At 34.5% G+C, this 19,110-nt stretch overlaps 1 protein-coding gene and 1 pseudogene across 3 annotated transcripts; one reads left to right on the top strand and one right to left on the bottom strand.

Annotated features, from left to right (window-relative positions):
• Positions 1-3,204: 3,204 nt before the first annotated feature.
• On the top strand, positions 3,205-11,228 carry LOC142529138 (cysteine-tryptophan domain-containing zinc finger protein 3-like). 3 transcript variants are annotated; one of them, XR_012815840.1, is made up of 14 exons: positions 3,205-3,749; positions 4,209-4,281; positions 4,385-4,515; positions 4,645-5,013; positions 5,098-6,188; positions 6,494-6,909; positions 7,041-8,518; positions 8,597-8,754; positions 8,962-9,122; positions 9,448-9,608; positions 9,733-10,240; positions 10,323-10,401; positions 10,494-10,759; positions 10,921-11,228. XR_012815840.1 is itself a non-coding variant. In XM_075634561.1 (11 exons), the coding sequence occupies exons 1-11, from the start codon at positions 3,654-3,656 to the stop codon at positions 9,916-9,918; spliced, it is 4,230 nt and encodes a 1,409-aa protein (XP_075490676.1). In that variant the 5' UTR covers positions 3,205-3,653; the 3' UTR covers positions 9,919-10,249. The 3 variants fall into 3 exon arrangements, 2 of the variants coding, with proteins under 2 accessions (XP_075490676.1, XP_075490675.1); XM_075634561.1 differs by lacking the exons at positions 10,323-10,401; positions 10,494-10,759; positions 10,921-11,228 and having other exon boundaries at positions 6,494-6,819; positions 9,733-10,249; XM_075634560.1 differs by lacking the exons at positions 10,323-10,401; positions 10,494-10,759; positions 10,921-11,228 and having other exon boundaries at positions 9,733-10,249.
• Positions 11,229-11,734: 506 nt separating this feature from the next.
• Positions 11,735-18,556, bottom strand: LOC142529592 (cullin-1-like; annotated as a pseudogene).
• Positions 18,557-19,110: the final 554 nt, after the last annotated feature.

Below are 19,110 nucleotides of genomic sequence, written 5' to 3'. Positions count from 1 at the left end.
GGGCTTTATTTTACAGAGACAAGCACACAAAAAGCCCACAAATCTTGGGCCCAGTCCAGTGTAATTGAGTACGGAAGGGGAATTTTGATTAAAAATAATTTTGTCAAAAAATCGGGGGGCGAAACACGAGTGGCCACATTTGTTTAGGGGTGATTCGTTGAATTATTGACTATAAACTTGGGCTTCGTTTGGTACGTGTGACGGGATAAGTAAATGATTAATAATTAGAGTGATTAAAAAATGAGAGATATGGATTAATAGTATAGTGAGATAAATAATATGGTGTTTGGTATGATTTTAAAATTATGGATTAATTTTGTAAATTTTACTGCAAGGACCAAAATGCCTCAAGTGTTAATTAAATATATATTCTTAAAATAATTTGATAGATAATTAAATCTTTATAATTATAATTTACATTTATTAAAATTAATTTAAATATATTTATTAGAAATATATTTGAAAATATTACGGTAATCATTAAACAAAATAAATTAGAATTTAATAAATATTTATTTTCATAAAATAATTAATTAACAAGATTAGAAATTTATAAAAATTTAATTTAAAATAGATTTTCATTACAATTTATTTTCTTTAAAATGATTGAAAATAATAAAAATATATGAAATTAATTTATAAAAAAAATATAATAAAATTTTAAATATTATATTGATTTATCATTATCACTATTTAAGAATTATACATTATCACACCGTTGAGGAGGGATATTTAATCACACAAATAACATAAATAGTGAGCGCTTTCAATCATAATCAAGGGCCTCCATGCTAAATTAAAAATGAACTAAACATGAGATAAGTAATGATTATTTAATAATCATTCCCTTATCATGGCTACCAAACATAACCTTGGTGTTTTTTCATCAATCATCCCCCACCGATAAGTGTATCGTGCATAACTTTAAGTTGTTCTAATGGAAAGTTGGTTCTCGACCGGCATTTCCGACTACGATTCATGGGGTCTCCGTTTTCGGTTTTTGATCAATCTTGTTGAACTAGGGATGACGATTTTTTCCGAACCTAAGGAGGGATTTGATATCCAACTCGAATCAAAGAAGGTGTGGAGGAAATGTTTTACCCGATTAAATAAATGAATAATAGAATATGAGGATTTTAGGGTATGAAGATGGAGACGGATGCAGTAACAACATTTTACTTATACACGACATGTATAATCGATTATAAAAAAATATACACGCACAATTTTATTTATTTATATTAAAAAATATTAATTCTAATTTGATTTTGTCGAATTATGGTAGTTGGATGAAACAAATAAAATTATTAATATAAAGTTAATATTATTTTTGTAGGATAGTGGTGTTGAAATAAATTATTTATTATATTTTGTTGTTTCTTATATGATGTTTAGTTTGCTATTTTTAATATTTTTCTTATTGTTCGCTTAAAAATTTGATTAATAAGCATAGTTTTATCGAAAGAATTCAAATTTGAAAAAATATAATATTAAGTAGTAATAGATATCGGGGTACGATATGAATACTAAGTTATTCGGCCGATATGAGGACGATGACGAAAGTTGAATACCCGACGGGATTGAGACGAGGATAGAAATGGAGACATAGAATCTTATTCGAACCCGACTTATTGTCATTCATATGTTGAACCATGTTTGAGGAATAATTTGTTTTGAGATTGTAATGATCAAACTGATATTTATATGGTCAAATATTATGTGCAATTCGTAATGGGATTATCTATTATTCCGTTAATGGGCATATGCAAGCTTCCAAAGGTATAATTTTACGCATATTCTTGCCAACTGAAAATTTTGCCAAATGGGTTGGCTTCGTTAGATTACCCACTTATATTTATATAAAATTTACAATCTAGTTAACAAAATACTCCAAATGCATACATATAATCGATTATATTTTCTAAATAATTTATTTTAAATATTTTTGTACCTGCATGCATAAGATTTTATTCAAATAACTAAGCAATAAGTTGAGCATGAAATTATTTGAAATATGATTTATGTACCAAAAGTAGTCAAACTAGCATTTGATGTTCAGTGCATGTGAATATTTATTTGTCGATAGTTTATAATGGGCTATAATCGACTTAATGCAAATAAATTCAAATGTTTGAAACCATGCCGAAAGTTTACTATTTACAAAATGAATAGTTTTTTTGTGATATGATTTCATATATCTTTATACATGAAACTCATCAATCATATTCATATTTACAGTAAAAGTAATAATTTTGGCATAAAAAGTAATATTTTTAATGAGTGACCTAAATAAAAAAATATTTATCTCACGAAATTAACTTATAAAATCATATCATTAAAACTTTATGTAAAAAATATGTCGTGTTGGTCTGGTCTCGCACTCGTGGTCTTCAAATTTAGCTGGGAAATTATATTTTGACTTGGAAAGTCAAATGCCTCTAAAAAAACGTCAAAGTTAGAGACCAACTCAACTCCAGTGTGTTCACAACTAATCATAGATGAAGCCATATTGATAAGGACCAAAGCACCCACGTTGGGCTATATATATATATATATATATATATATATTTATTTATTATGATTTTTTTATATATTTGAAAATGAATAGATCTCTTACCTCGTAAAATCGAACTACTGATATTTTATAATATAATCAAATTAAAAAAATTTGAATAACAGAACATGCATGACTTTATTGTAGAAAAAAAGATATTGAAAATAATTGCGGAAAATTTGATATAATTTAGATATCGGAATTAATTATCGTAACTATATCTTATTTAATTTATAGAAAAGATAAATAGATGTTTTTTTCTCGCACTTAAGTCAATACTTAAAAGTTTTCAAACAAAAAAAAGTCAATACTTAAAATGAAATAATAATTGACATTAATTTTTTTTTTTTTAGAAAAAACTAATCATAACCGAAGAATATATATATCTTCATACATCTATTTTGCAAATTTCCCCATCTCTCAAAAGGGGAAAACATTTATTTCCGAATATTTATTCAAATATATCTGCCGCAATTCCGAATATTCCTATTTTTTTTTCAAAAAGATGATGATGATGATTATTATTATTATTATTATGTGAATTTTTTTGAGTAAATATAATGTGAAATTTACATTCCTAGTTAGGGAAAAAAAAGGTTTATCAAATAAATAAATAAAAATATTAAATAAAAGAAAATTCGAGGCTGCTGGGAACCATAACCGGAGTCTTTCATCTCTCTCTCCGTAATTTCTCTCTCCCTTTACCTCTTCTGCTAATCGGATTTAGCTTCAGAGATCGCGTGACACGATCCATTTCCACGATCCTAAACTAAATAAAGCTCTCGAATTTTGAGACGATTCTCAGTGTTGTACTTTTTTTCCCTGAGTGTTGCAATCTTTTGATATACGCCTCTGTAAATTATTGGAAGCTTGTCCTGATAGGTGAAGATATCTCGGAGTGTAAATCTGATTAGGACGATCACTTGGTGGGTTTTTCCGGCTCTTCGATTTTGTGAAATGGGTCGTTGAAAGTTTCGGAGAAAAGTTAAAAGGAGAGAAAAAAAAAATCTTTTTTGGGGATATTTAATATTTAATACTTCTTTCGATATTTTTGTCGGAAGCAGAGATGGGAGGAAGGGGTTAGCGTTAGGGGTTTGAGATGGAAGAGACTGAGGTTGAAGAAGGTGAAGCTCTTTCTTATCATGGTCAAGATGAAGATTCCACCATTGACCCAGATATTACTCTCTCTTACATTGTAAGCACATTAAATTTCCTTCTCTTTGCATCTTTATTTTGTGCTGTGCTGTAATTATTCTGTCTGCGATGTTATGTTAATTGCAGTTATGTAGTAAGGCTGAATTGTACCTTGTTTTTAGTTTTGAGTCATCTCTGTTGCTCTCTGATTGCTGATACGTGCTATATTGGTAATTTTTCTACCTGGTGTGTAGTTATTTTGGTTTTGATCACATTTTAAAGCTGAATTTATTGCTGTTTTAAATAGTTAAAGATGGTGGTCAGTGTTCTTTATCTTGAATTGATGCATGCTCAGCTATTCTCGTTAAGAGACTAACATGGAAGTTGGTGCATGGGGGTGTCTAGTTTCCATATTTTTAGCGAAGATCGATAGGATATATTTGTTTATGGGATTATAACACATGGTTATAGTAGAAATAGAATGTAGCTCTAATATTTCTTAATTTATGCTCTTTTGAAGGGAGATAAACTTGAAAGTGTTTTGGGCCATTTCCAGAAAGATTTTGAGGGTGGTGTTTCAGCTGAGAATTTGGGTAAGTTCGAGAAAGAATGTGGCTGATCGCATAAAGTTAGAGCAAGGTGAATGTGGGTTCAGAATATGATGTTTACTGATCAGAAATTCAAATTCTTGAACAGGGGCAAAATTTGGAGGATATGGTTCATTTTTACCTACTTATCAGCGGTCTCCATCTTGGTCCCGCACAAAGATTCCACCAAACGTTAGTAGTTATGATACTCCCATATCCCCAAGAAAGCTATGGACAGAGGTAGATACTTGTAGATCTTAATCTACATACTTTTCTGTTTGCTATCTTCCACTCGAAAATAGAACTAGAGTTTCTGTTCAACATGATATCCAGGTTCACTTGAGCTATTTGACTTGTTCTCTGATTTAGGATCAGAGACAAAACTCATTAGCTTCATCAAGCTCTTCGCCAACAGCAAGATTATCTGATGCTTCAGGAAAGACCGTGTCAATTGAAAATTCGTTGAAGGGCTTACCATCCAGACATGTTGATGAATCAGGTTCTAAATATGGAGTCATCAAGAAATCTGTCAATCCTTCTGACCAGAAAACTCTGAAGGTTCGGATCAAAGTTGGCTCTGATAATTTGTCGACACAAAAGAATACTGAAATCTACAGTGGACTCGGTCTGATGGTCTCTCCATCCTCTTCATTGGATGACAGTCAGGAAGCAACTATTCAAAAGCTGAGTGCTAACCGTTTGGATGTGCCAGAGAAATCTCCTACTAGTATTCTTCAGGTATCTGTAAATCATTGTCTCATTTTTTGGATTAATATGGCCTTTAGCTTTCTTAAACGTCACATTTCTGCTTTGTTGGATCAGATAATGACATCCTTCTCCGCGGTTCACCTTTTATCCCCTCTATCAGAAGATCTGATTTGTTTGATCGAAAGAAGAAAGATTGGTGGTGATAATGAATCTGAATTCATGGACAAGGCTCACATAGAAACTTCTGGGATGCTAGTAAATGGATCTCTTTCTGGTAGGAGTGATCAGAATGATTCATTACACTGTGATGAAATGGTTTCTAAAGCTTTTAAACTTCCACTTATATCAAATTCACAATATACCATTGCTGATGCTGCAAAAGATATGTGTACGACTGTGACACTTGTTCCTTTAAATGATTCAAAATCTGGATTGAAGGGAGAAGCTGGTAGAGATATTATTAAGAAAAATTTGGACAGTGAATCTTCCCCAGAAATTGGCAGGATCGAGAAATTGGGTGAAAGACTGGGTTCATCAGGCAAGAAATCAGAAAATAAAAAAGAAAATTTTAGCTCTCAGAAGAATGTTCTCAAAGAAGAAAATTTTCATGCTTCGGATCAATCTGATTCAAATGTCTCCAAGGGAAGAAATGAGCCTAGTGTTGGACCTTCTGATCTTCCGAAGAAATTTGTGGGAGCGCACATACAAAAAGATCGGCGAATGGTTGATTCTTCTTTGATTTCTAAAAGTGGAAAGAACTCTCATGCTAACTCTCTCATATCCAAAAGTGATTCACGAGATCTTCAAAAGGAACCTGAAAAATATCGGGAGATGCATCTTAAGGAATTTTTTGGAGACTTTGGATTTGAAGAAGAAGATGATGAATCGATTTCAAGGGACATGCCCTCTGGAAGGCCAAAGGATCCTCTACTTTTGAAGAAAAGAAATTCGAGTGAATATATCAACACATCGAAAGATAAATCTAATGACAAAAGTGCTGAAAGGCCAAATCCAACAGAAAATTATCATAGATTGCCTTCTCTTGTGGCACCACCTCCAACATCTGAAACTCAAACAGGAGTGGCACCTATTGTTAAGGAAGACTGGGTCTTTTGTGATAAGTGTAAAAAATGGAGACTCCTTCCCCTGGGTACAAATCCTAAAAGTCTTCCTGAGAAATGGCTTTGTAGGATGCTTACGTGGCTGTAAGTTTCATCATTGTTACAGTTTATGTTGTTGCCTTCATCATCATCTATCATATATATATATATATTATTCACATGATTTCTGGTTATTAGTATGACTGGTTTAGATGAGTGAAATTTTTTATATTTTATATCCAAATTTATCTGTCTAATGACAAATCAACTAACAAAGCCTAATGCCTTTGATATTCAAGTTTTGTATGATTCCTTGTTAGCCTAAATATGGTGATACTTCATCGACCTCGATTTCTGTTTGTATTAGTTCTTCAATAAAAAAACATCTTATTGTTCTGCCACTACCGTAGGCCTGGAATGAACCGTTGTAGCATACCTGAGGAGGAAACTACCAGTGCTTTAAGAGCCCTGTACCAACCTGCTGCTGATTCAATTCGGGCCCCTTATTCTGAGAGGCAGCACAACCAACTTCACAATTCTATTTCTGCTACCGTCAGCGTACCATTGGTTGATGCTGGGTGTCCTGTTCGAGAGCTCCAAAATATTGCTGACCTCAATGAAACAATGGGGCAGAAGAAAAAACATAGGGCAGATCATTCATCAAGTTTATTTGATATCGATGGTTCCACTCACTCTGCGAACTCACGGAAGAACCTCCCATCATCTTCCAAAAATGGTACATCAAAAATAGAAAATCATTCTCCTCTAGATAGCTGTGGATTTCTGAGTAATATAAAAGAATCACTTGTCAATTATTCTAAAACAGGTACTGTGATACGCCGATTTCCTAAATTAACTATCAGATTTTATATTAGCTCCATTATTTAGCTTCATGGGTTTTTATCTGGTATTTTTAAGCTTTTTTTAAATCTAATTTTCACACATATACACACACAGGTACAAATCTGAAGATAAATAAGCTAGAGTCTGACGCAGATGATTCTAGGGCATCTAAAAGAATGAAGGCGGAAGCACATTTTAATAATGGAAAGTGGTGTTCTGAAAATGGCGGGTCCTTAAATCCAGGCACTATATTGGCCAATGGTTTGTCAAATAAATCATCGAGGCACAAGGATACAAGGGGAAACATGAAGAAAGATACAGGTTTGAACCAAGAAATAATAGTTCCAGATAATGGTTCGATACGCTCGAGAGATAATGGTTCGATACCCTCGAGAAAATTTGATAATAAGGACTCTGTTCGAAAAAGGAAAGGTAAGGATGGCCATGATTCTCAAAGTTGCCATCAAAATTCTGGTGATTTTGTTGATGGATGGGAGAGTGACCAGCTGGAAAGAAAAAAAGCTAGAGCTTCCAAGTCTGGAGGAAATGGCTCGAGTGGAAGCAAATCTAGAGCAGGAACCGACGAGAAGGGCAGGACTATAGATAAGCAGAATAACAATCATTGTTTGAGCAATACTCAGGTAGAAGATTGTTTGAAAAATGATAGGGGTTTAGTACATCCATCTGTTGCGACCACTTCAAGCTCTTCCAAGGTATCTGCCTCACATAAAAACAAAAGCAATGCCCAGGAAGTTAAAGGTTCTCCAGTCGAATCAATTTCTTCATCTCCTTTGAGACCTTATAATGCTGATAAGGTCCCTTCAACGAGAGAGAAGCTCTTTGAAAAAGATGATTTTAAGGATCCTTACTCTTCCACCGCAGTGAGTCCAAAAAGGATTTCAGGTGGTGAAGATGGAGGAAATGTTCGAAAAGAGATGATGCAAAAAGATGTTAGTTGCACTATCGATAATAGCGTATCGAACATGAAGAAGTCAGAAAAGGTGTCTTCACATTCGAAAGACAAAAGTCATACTTCTGTATCTGATATGGATAAAGACAAAATCAAGGAAAAGACCAAGAGTAGAAAAAACAAGTCTGACCATAGGTCTGGTACTCCCGCTGAGATTGACAAGTTTGTTTGCAAGAACGATACTGGTGGAGGAACATTAAGCGAGAGCAGTAAAGTATTGGATCAGTCAAAGTTTGGAGGTCACGATGGCCAATATGTCATCGAAAGCCAAGATAAAAAACGTAATCTGGAGGAGAAACTATTCAAGAGAAGTAACCTGCCTGAAGCAAATGGAAATGGGATATCACAGTCTCTTCCACCGTTAGGGAGAGTTGAAACTGAAACAGTTGCTAGTCTCCAACCTGTCACTGGATCTCAGAAAGAAAATGGTGTAAAAAATCAGTGTAAAAAAACTGAGAAGCAAAATGATCGACCTATTAATTTAAGACATCCCACTCCAAATTCCCACAAGGCTCAGGATGTTGAATCCTCGAGTCCTGTTCGAAGGGAGGCCTCCAGTCATGGTGCTAACTATGCTTTAAAAGAGGCCAAGGACCTCAAACACTTGGCTGACCGCTTCAAGGTTTGTTCATGTCATATTGATTCTGACATAGATATTGAGTTGTTTCTAGCTCTTCAAAACACGGGTTTGTTTTTACAGAATTCTGGATCAACTGAAAGCAATGGACTTTACTTCCAAGCCGCCCTCAAATTTCTCCATGGAGCGTCTCTGTTGGAAACTGGAAGCAGTGAAGGCTCTAAGCATAATGAGATGATGCACTCAATGCATATATACAGTAGCACTGCGAAGCTCTGCGAGTGAGTTTTTACTACAGTGGTTAGGCCTTTATGGGGTGTCCTAATGCACGATTATTTAAAAAACATTAATAAATTCTGGTCTTTAAGATAGTAACCTGATCTAAAGCATGTACTTTTCATACTTCCGATAATGGCTGGTTTCATGTAGGGAAATTGTGGTTCATCCATAGCATTTCTTCTTGGTATTAACTAAATAATTATTGGTAGGTTTTGTGCCCATGAATTTGAAAAGTCAAAAGACATGGCTGCTACTGCATTGGCTTATAAATGTATGGAGGTTGCTTATATGCGAGTAATTTATTATTCACATTCCAGTGCAAATAGGGACAGGAATGAGTTGCAAACTGCTCTGCAAATGGTTGCTCCAGGTATTAATCCATTTTAATTGAAAAAACTCACCATTAGTGGAGGTCATTTCAATTCAACTCGTAATACTTTTGACACTGCCTCAGTCATTTTTGTTATTTCTTTCTCAGTAAACAGTAATACTATCTCCTCTTATCCAAAGCCAAATCCAGATAATGATGATTATTATTACTCTCTTGTTCCTCGAATTCTTTTCTTAATGAATGGATGTAACATAAGCATGTTTCACTGAGCAGATATAAAGTTAACTGTTGTTAGCTGATATAAACGAGAAGAACTTTTACCTTCCTAATTGCAGTTTTTGTCTGTTTCATAATTACCATTCAGGTGAATCTCCTTTCTCCTCCACCTCTGACGTTGACAACTTGAACCAAGCAACTACAGACAAGGGAAATGTGCTAGCCAAAGTTGTAGGTTCTCCTCAAGTTTCTGGAAGCAATACTATCACTTCTCGAAATCGTTCTGGTTTCATCCGGCTTCTAAATTTTGTAAGTGCAGTTACATCTTCAACGTGTACTTGCAAATTAGCCTATTGCACTATGTCATCATTCAATCCGATACTTGTTTTTTGGATTATAGTTTGTGCAAGTTATTGTGTTTGTATTCCTTTAGGCACAAGATGTTAACTTTGCAATGGAAGCCTCAAGGAAATCAAGAAACGCTTTCACAGCTGCTATATCAAAACTTGGAGAATCGGACATCTGTTCTCTCAAAACAGCACTCGATTTCAACTTCCAAGATGTAGAGGGTTTATTGCGTCTTGTTCGAGTTTCAATGGAAGCGATCAATCATCGTTGAACTGCCTATTATGTGTCTAAAGCACCCATCTTGAATCTTTCCCTTTCATAGTTTTCTTCTGGTATAGGAGGAAGAAAATTGGAGAGGCCTCTCGCTTTTCGAATTCCATGTTGAATCAAGGCTCCACTAAAAGATCATGCTTGTAGTAGTGTCATTTATCTTTTGATAAAGAAGATGAAAGGCCTCCATTTTTTATCAAGTCAGGTTAATGATATTGATAATGCCTTAAATGAGTTCATATTGGGTGATGTGAGAACAATAGAAAGATAATCTTGAGCCGGTAAAAGTCGCCAAGTTTAGGCTCCAATGTTCATTACCAGGGGTTGGTGATTCTGTCCCCTCACTTGTCTACAAATTCAATCTTAAGAGGACTTATGGTCGAGGCTTCTGTAAACCCTTTGCAGGTGCATGAGAAGAAAAGTCGATCCTGCTGACCGCACTAGATTCAGCAGATTTATTCCAGAAAAGTGGACTATATGACAGGTTAATTTTCTTTCAATGTTATGTTCTTGTGCTAATAGATTTTGCTCGTTTTTCTTTTGGCTCTTATACTGTTGCGATTAAATGTTCTGCAGGTCTGCTCATAATGGTTCCACTCTAGTTGTTCACAGATTTTGCCTTGTATTCATCTGGACGTATAGAATAAACTATGGAAACGTGTATGGTTAAGTTTAAGAAATAAAATGGTGAAAGGATTATGAACAATGATTCCTCCAGCGGATGTACGTGTAAATTTGATATTGCGTTGATTTTTTAAGCAATAAGGGCTGCCTGAAGCTTTTAGTCTTGTTGTCAGTCTCTTTTTTCGCCAATATTGATGCCCGTGCTCTGCATTTGGCAGGTATATTTAGTTATAATGTTCATATTTTCAAGTCGCGGACAGTTTAAAAATTGCTTACATTTTGGATTCTTGTTGTGTACCATGTCTGCTGTCGAGTTTTTCCTGTTTTATCTTTCCTCTCCCATAGCCTTTCGGTGCTAATGAGATGACTATTTGTGCAGGTAAATCGGCAAGTGCGAAGCATCCCAATAATAAGATATGACCAAATTATTCCAGCCCCGTCTCTGGTTTATTAGGGCAAAAAGATCTGCTCCATCCTAACGTAATTGTCTGTGTATATACATATACTTCCCTTCGAAGATGTAGTCATAATTTTCTCTTAAGAAGTTTGGTAGAACCTACACACATCTAATTTCTTGAATTTGTGTAATTCTACAAAAACTGAACGATAGCCGCCGACAATGTCACATTATTATTATTAAGAGCTCCAAAATGGGAACCAATAACGACGATTTACGACTTGGTTCTAAATATTATGTCTTGCTTACACGTAATATATATATATTTTTTCAGATTTTTTGATAATCTAATTTAGTTATAATAATTACCTCTAAAATGAAAGCGTAATCATTATTAATAGATATCGAAATGAAATTTACATATCAAATGCGAGGTTGAAGTGGGAAAAGGTTTGGATATGGTCAATTTCCACATCAAATGTGATGAGCCAAAATTGATGAAAGCTTGTACCAAAAATAGTAATTCTAGCACTCAAGTACTGTAATATATGTACTAGTACTCGGTGCGTGCATATTTGTTAAAATTGTGTAAAAAATATAAATATTATTTTAAACTGGAATCATATCGGATTAGTTCAGCGGGGAACCATCAGTTTCAGAATTGCGGTATCTACGAGTGCCGAAAACCAATTAAAGCAGAAGTTGTGACCTCAGTTTCCATGGTATTTTAAACAACAAAATCACGATTCACATGTATTACTCGGTGATTTATCCATATTATCAAAGGCATAAAAGAATCGGACCAAACATCGAACATTGGCTAAAAAGATTGTGAATATATTGTACGGTAAGAATTCATGACGATCACTTTTACTCTGCCAAAGGTGGTGGCCAAAAAAAATACACAGCTCTCCCAAAGCAGAGTTCAAAGTAGATATGCCTACTCTAATTCTGGTATACTAATATATGACAAAGTTGTATTGGTGACGAGATGCGTCGGAAACGACCAAAATCGACTTCAGTCAAACCAAGGACAATTAAATGGCAATACCACTTTATCTGTCAATCTAAATCAAGATCAGGCCAAATACTTGAACAAGTTGGGGTTCTCTTTGTCCCTCTCCAGGTAGTCTCGAGTTATGAGATCTTCAATTCGCTTCTTAATCACCTTAAAATCAGGCTGCAACATAAACAGTGTTAATACCAGATCCAACTTCTACACAAGGAATCAGGAGGTCGATAGCAGCGAGATTTAGAACAATATATAAAAATCAAACCTATACCTCATTTGTTTCATATTCCAAAGATGACCTAGGAGTCGAGATCACCAAAAAGGTGGAAAAAAGAACTTCTAAGATCATACCTTAAACATGCGGCTCAAGTGTTCGACACACTCCAGGACTAGATGTTGATGCCCCAAAACTTTACGACTTTTCATTATGCGCACAATTGAGGCATCGATTGCATAGCGCCTATCCTTGTCAACATCTTCAACAACCTTTTTTCTTTCGTCCACAGGGGGAAGAGGAATCTGAAACTCCAAAATGGGAATACAGTTCATGACGTAGATAAAGATATTGTGATAGACTAAAGAGAAGATAAAACAAACTGCTAACCCTGATCTTTCTCATCCTCAGTGAACTTCGAATTGAATGTGAAATAATCATTAGGCGAAACAGTTTTATAATTTGGTTCCTTGTTTAAGATCTTGTACTTTGCACATGAAATCTAACCAAATCATCATCAGCCAAATTTAACTGAGTCGAGATGTCACCATAACTCAGCCTATCTGCAGAATTGAATAGCAGTAGTACAGCAGCCTGATAAAAAAAAAACGAAAAATAGCATTCCAGATCAATTATCCAGCTTTGTTACTCCATAAGCCCCTTTTTTTCAGGGTTTTTTCCAAAGGGGGATGGATTGGTAACTTGGGCGGAATTTTCATAAATAATTAACCTGGTATGTCCCACGATTAGTTCAATTGGTTTCTGCTCAAACCTTGCATTTATGTTGCAGGTTCCCAAAGAATAAATCCATGTCAATTTCCTGTGTTTTGTTTTGGTTTGATAGAACTCCTTGAAAACCTCAAGACACTTCACCTGAAACAAAAGTTGCTTAAATAAGGATCATTCATGAGTTATCCAAATCAAAACAACACAGTTAAATAGGTGGGAAGAAAGGGAATTCATTAAAAGAGAAAGGATCACACCATCTCTGCAGGAAGACACAGATCTGAAGATTTGTAACTTGGCCAAAATCCAGTCGTAAGAACAGTGACAGTCAAATCTATCCCAGGATTGGTAGCTTGGTTGTTGCCGATATATTCTTGGAAGTGGTTCTGGTTTTCCTTTGCGAGCGTCAAATCAGTAACCTGAAAGTAAAAAACTCAAATTTTAAGTCACAATTGTATGCATGATATCTGAAGGAAGTAACAAAGCTTGATTACCATTCCCTCCATCTTTGAAGTGAACTGACCACCACACTGCTGTTTTAACTTTGTTAAAATAAGCCTCTCATGATCATCATTAGCACTCTTGTCAAAAAGCAGCCGACGAGAGAGCTTCTTCCTACAAAAAAGGCAAAGCAATTGACAAAAATATGAACATTAAATGATAAAAACTCCAGTAATGCGAAAAATGCAAGTAGACCATGGTGTCACCTGTAGAACTCAGCAAAGAGGTCCTTATCGCTAATATAGACCAGGAACTTGACCACCTATGAGAAGGTGCAATAAGGCATTTCTTTATAAGAGATTTTTTACATGAATGTCTAACTTTAACGGAAATAATGTTACCTTGTCTAGTGTTTCCTCAATGGCTTCATCACTTAGTTTTTCACTCCCACCTTTTTTAAGAATATTGTCACAGTATGCCGCCAGTAGCTCAGCACTTGAGACGCCGGTGACAACTTTATTGCAGAAGACCTCAAAAGCTTCCTTGAGAGACTGCATAATCAACAACAAATTCAGTAGTAAATCGCAGAAATGAATGTAATCGATCTTCTACATTGAAAACAAAATTATAATTCTATGCTTCCAACTTAAACCTTGTGAAACAGGGTGTTATTGGAGAAACAATCCTTTACGTATGCAAAATACTTGTCATGAAGCTCAATTACTTTCCTCACAAATGCCTGCAAAGGTAAACAAAAAGTTACACCTTCCTAAAACAAATAAACTACAGCATGATCGCCATAGACGAAACATTTACCTGCTCTTGTGTTCCACCAGCATTTTCTGACTGTAAAAAGCAGGTATCGGTTCCCATTACAACATATATATGATAAAAAAAATAGATTAGTTTGCAAATACCACCAAATCAAATTGTAAACATTTAGGTAAGAAGCAAGACATTATTGATTATTAAACCAAGCATGGCAAACACAATTGTAGAGCATAGCACAACAATCTCACATAACAATCTTAATTTTACACATTATACAAGGTAAATAGGCACAAGATCATTCACAGAACCTTGATTTGTCCAAATGTGCTTACTTCACATAAAAATTAAAAATACGATGCCTAAGAAACTTTGAATGTCAAATATAAACCATCAGCATACCGACCTTATTGCTAGCAGCTTCTTCAGCCTGCTGAACCAAAACCATGCCTTTGGAGGTAACATGCTGCACCAAGCAAATATCATACGTACTAGGGGATCAGGAATCGATGATAAATACCAACAGATAATTCAGAACTATCTAAATACCGCATACCTGCTTGAACATATTGCCAACAGGTTCCAATCCCTTTGGAATTTTGTGAAAGAGCCTATACATCCTAGAAAGATCATCTACCTGCACCCATCAAGAAGGCAAAGAGTGCAACAGTCAAAATTTCTCTTTAAAGACAATTAAACGGAGAATTTCTTCCACTAATTGACAAAAGCTAAAACACCTTGTCATCTCTGAGTAAAGCACGGCATCCAGAATGATCTTTTTCCAATAATTGGTTGGTGTATACAACCAACAATTCATTTTGTACTTTCTACATCACACAGTGAGCACATATGAGAACCAAGTATGGCGTGGATTAGACAAATTTTTAAACCATCAACAATAATGTATCACTTCCACAAACTTGTTCACCTAAAAACTAACGAGTAAAGCTAAAATGCAACATCGAACTTGGAACCGACTAAACATCACAAATGAGACTATGTTTCCGGTTTTCAGCCATCTAACTCTCATCAGAGTCCATTTTCGCCAAAAGATTAGAACAAACATCCAGTCCATACAAGTCGACTACGTCAACCTCAGCCCAATGCAAGATCAAAACATTTGAATCAACCGAAAACAACTGAGCTGAAGTACCAACAAACTTGGATAGTCCGGAATGGATTTTAAGAAACTCAGCCAACTAATAGCAGACCACAATCAGCTCAATTATTTTTATTTCAAGTCCAAGTTCCAAGTTTAATTTAAACATTAGGTAACTATTCATTATTATGCACATTTGAGAAGTAAAACACCATATATAACATCAATTCCTCATATAAACCAACTATTCTCAAATACAACTTAGGAAGATTGCAGGTTTGAGGAATTCAGATCAGAAGATATAAAGTAATCTTGACAAACAGCATAACTGCACACTCACACGATCTTTGCCGAGAGACACGATACGACTAGGATACGAAAATTATTAAAAATATATAGATATCATATATATGCATAATTAGTATTAAAAATAAAAAATTGTAGAGATACATATATATATAAATTTAATATTAAAAATTAAAAATTGTAGAGATATAAATATTTATATAAATATATTGCAGAAATATATATAAATATTTATGAAAATATATATAATGTACAACTTCAATGAAGTGATTTAAAAAGAAAAGATCAAATTTTTTTGCCGAAACGTATCCGAAAAATGTGTCCGAGGCGTGTCATTACCTTGTCCAAAAGGTATCCAACTGGTCAACCCAAAAAAAGTCAATGTCGCGGATTTTGTCATATCTGACACGCGTATCCGCATGTCGTTTTCGATACTTCAGAATTTTTTTTTAAGGTGTATGTGCTGCATAGCACGCTATACCTAGAAATTTTAACTATAAAATAAAATAAAACACCAACCTCCAAAAGTTTTGTCTCACTGCTTGAATGCAAATAATGAGAGACCCGGTCCTTTTCCTTTCGCAAGCACTCCTCTGCCTGTTGTTAATCCATTGAAATAGGTTTTATAAACTAAAACAGTAATTTACCCCAGTAAGGTAAAGTAAGTTGCAAATTATATTTACCTTCAACATGTAATCAGGACAAGAATCGTCCACAATCCAGTTTGACGCTTTTCGAGAATAGTAAGCAGCGGTGTCATTAAGCATGGCATCTTCAAAGTCATTCTGATAGCAATCCATCTTCCCCATCCCAATCTCCACAAATATATCAAGTATGTTCTTCAGCAAAGCCCTGTCAATCTGTTCTCCTTCACGTTCTTGATCAATCTGCCATTTAAAAAAAATTATAAAACTTGAACAACATTCAGAGTAAGATATATTGCTTGTTAAAGAAAAATCCTTGCCAAGGTAATGACTGCATCTCTGGCTTTGTATCTCAACTCGAGGTACACCTATCATCGATATTCAAACAGCGAATCAGCAGATGCAAAGATATTGATAAAAATATCAGGTCAGGCATAAAAATGATGGTGTATGTGGTCAAACAATGAAAAAGAAATCCAGACATCACTGTATAAAAAGAGGTGAGACAACAGATTGCAACCAACCAGATCTCGAAAGCAGGCCAGCCCAACTTCTTTCAGGGAAGGAAGTGACCTTCGGGATATAAAATATCTATCAAGATAGTAAAAGAAACGTGATAGCCACCTGACCATTACTTTATGATTTGTCCATCTATTTACAAGCTCCCTCAGCATGAACTCATCGTGCTTTTCTCTCAAAGATGGCAGGACCTGGTAGAGAAAGATTGACCCATAACATACCGATGATTTCAGTTCCAAAAAATGACATCTCAATGGAAGGAAGATATTAAGATATTCCACTCATAAATAATATAACAGGGTAGGTAAAATCAAAGGTGGACGAATGTTGTTGAATTCATCCATATTCCACATGCTGAACAATGAAACTAAACTATTCTAAAATATAATCAAGATCAAGTTGGCACCAAAACTTTTATAACTGAATAGATTACAGTCTAGAGCTCTAAAAAGCAGAAAGTTAAACCCTAAAAATAATGTACTCAATGTCTCTATCATCCTAAAGTGCAAAATTGACTGTGTTGTCAAATTTGGTACTTCTCATAGAGCTGCTGGTATTTAAACGAAGATCAGATAGTAACTAAAGAACTTCAGATTCCTTACAGCTGAAGGAATATACGCATCAAAAGATTTTTTGTACTTCTCATAGAGCTGCTGAGAATAATCATGAGGAGGCTTCTGGGTGCACATATTGTATATGGTACTGTGCTTCATGTCAAGGATAGTAACAAATTAACTAAAGTTGAATAAATAACTCGGTTTTTCACTTGCAATACACAGAAGCACAAATAACACCACGCAAACTGTGCCAACCAAACAAATTCGATGGATAGATAGTATCGCGGTAAACTTTCCCTTTTTGAAAGTAAACAAATTTATTTAGACTTCCCTGTAGTGGGAAACGAGAATATAAGGTTATACCGTTATAATTAACTTTGTGGAGAAGGAAAAAAACTGAATCAAAACATTCTTCCTGTTACGGAGAAATAGGACATGTGTAATGCATCATGTTTTCTTCTTAATATAAGGTTATACCGATATAATTAACTTTGTGGAAAAGGGGGAAAAAACTAAATCAAAACATTCTTCTTGTCACAGAGAAATAGGATACGTGTAATGCATCATGTATTCTTCTGAACTGAACTGTGTTTCAGAATGGCCTTCTAAAATCTTCTTCAATTTTGTAATGCCTTCTTGCATGAAATTCCATCCTTCATCCAACTCAATAATTTCGTCTGATTCATTCCGTCTTTATTGAAAACCTTTCTACAATCTACAGCCATAGATATAACAGTCACGTCACGTCCACGAAAACAACCAAAAATAGCAGTCTTCCTTCTGCAAAGGTGAGAAGCCAAGTGCAACACACACAACGCTGATCACGCAAAAAAAATCTAAACCCTAATTCAAACAATGGCCCCCGAATAGAAACTCCAAGTTCGATCAAGTCCACTGCTGATCAAGAAAATAAATCAACGATCCTCGAGCCATAACAAGTACAACCTCCCCCCCAAAAAAAACTAATAATAAAAACCATAATTCAAAAGAAATAAGAAATATTCTCCCAAGTTAAACGGCTAATGTATCACTTGCAACAATACAAAGTTCCACAAAACCTTAACCATAACTCTTGCTTCCATTAAATACCAAGAATCGCACAACATCAGGAAAAAAACAGTCTCAAAAAAAAATTATAGCATATATGTACACAAACCAAATATCTAGCATGCCCACGTAAATGAAGTACAAGGTTTCCCGGCTACAAGGAATCGGGGACCAAGAAGACGATGACCCAAGGTCCGCCAATTGCGCAAAATGGCGGTGGTGGCGTTTGAATGAGTAAATTGTTCCCAGAAATAGCTCTTTTATACACAATCCTAGCTAATCGGAGAATCGATTTGAGGTCTTATAGATTTTATTATTTATTATAAGCACTTTTAAAGAGTTTATTTATATTTTATATTTGGAAAATAAATCTTATAAGATTTATGTGCTATTATTATTTTTAATTTAATTAAATAATAATAAATAATTAACACAAAATTATTTTTCTGTGTCCATCAATGAAATGATACTCACATGTTAAAGATATAATTTTGATATGTTTCATCACATCTAATAGATAAATATTATTTTATTCGTGAAATGACACTCAATAAGATATAATTTTGATATGTTTCATCACATTTAATAAACAAATATAATTTTATTTATAGACATAAATAACATGGTTGTTAACGATCATATGAAATTAAAAAAATGTAATTGTCCCTGTAAAACAAAACTGTCTCTATTTATATTATTTTTAAAAAATAAATAAACAGAAAAAAATGCGTTTATAACTAGGGTTTCCCCATTTAAATATATCTCAAATAAAAAAAGAAAGGACAAAAGTACGTGAAAAAGAGAAGAAGAAATCACCTACATTTATTTGTAATTGTAAA

Source organism: Primulina tabacum, chromosome 16 (genome assembly GCF_025594145.1).
Source record: "Primulina tabacum isolate GXHZ01 chromosome 16, ASM2559414v2, whole genome shotgun sequence".
NCBI lineage: Eukaryota > Viridiplantae > Streptophyta > Magnoliopsida > Lamiales > Gesneriaceae > Primulina > Primulina tabacum.
Note: the sequence above shows the minus strand (reverse complement) of the source record. Positions and strands in the feature narration are given on the sequence as shown.

Excerpts from the sequence above, each read along its gene's own strand:
- LOC142529138 (XM_075634560.1), top strand. The coding sequence starts at position 3,654 with ATGGAAGAGACTGAGGTTGAAGAAGGTGAAGCTCTTTCTTATCATGGT. Across the intron at positions 4,516-4,644 it reads CAAGAAAGCTATGGACAGAG|GATCAGAGACAAAACTCATT; the intron begins GTAGATACTTGT and ends TCTCTGATTTAG. Across the intron at positions 9,609-9,732 it reads TCATCCGGCTTCTAAATTTT|GCACAAGATGTTAACTTTGC; the intron begins GTAAGTGCAGTT and ends GTATTCCTTTAG.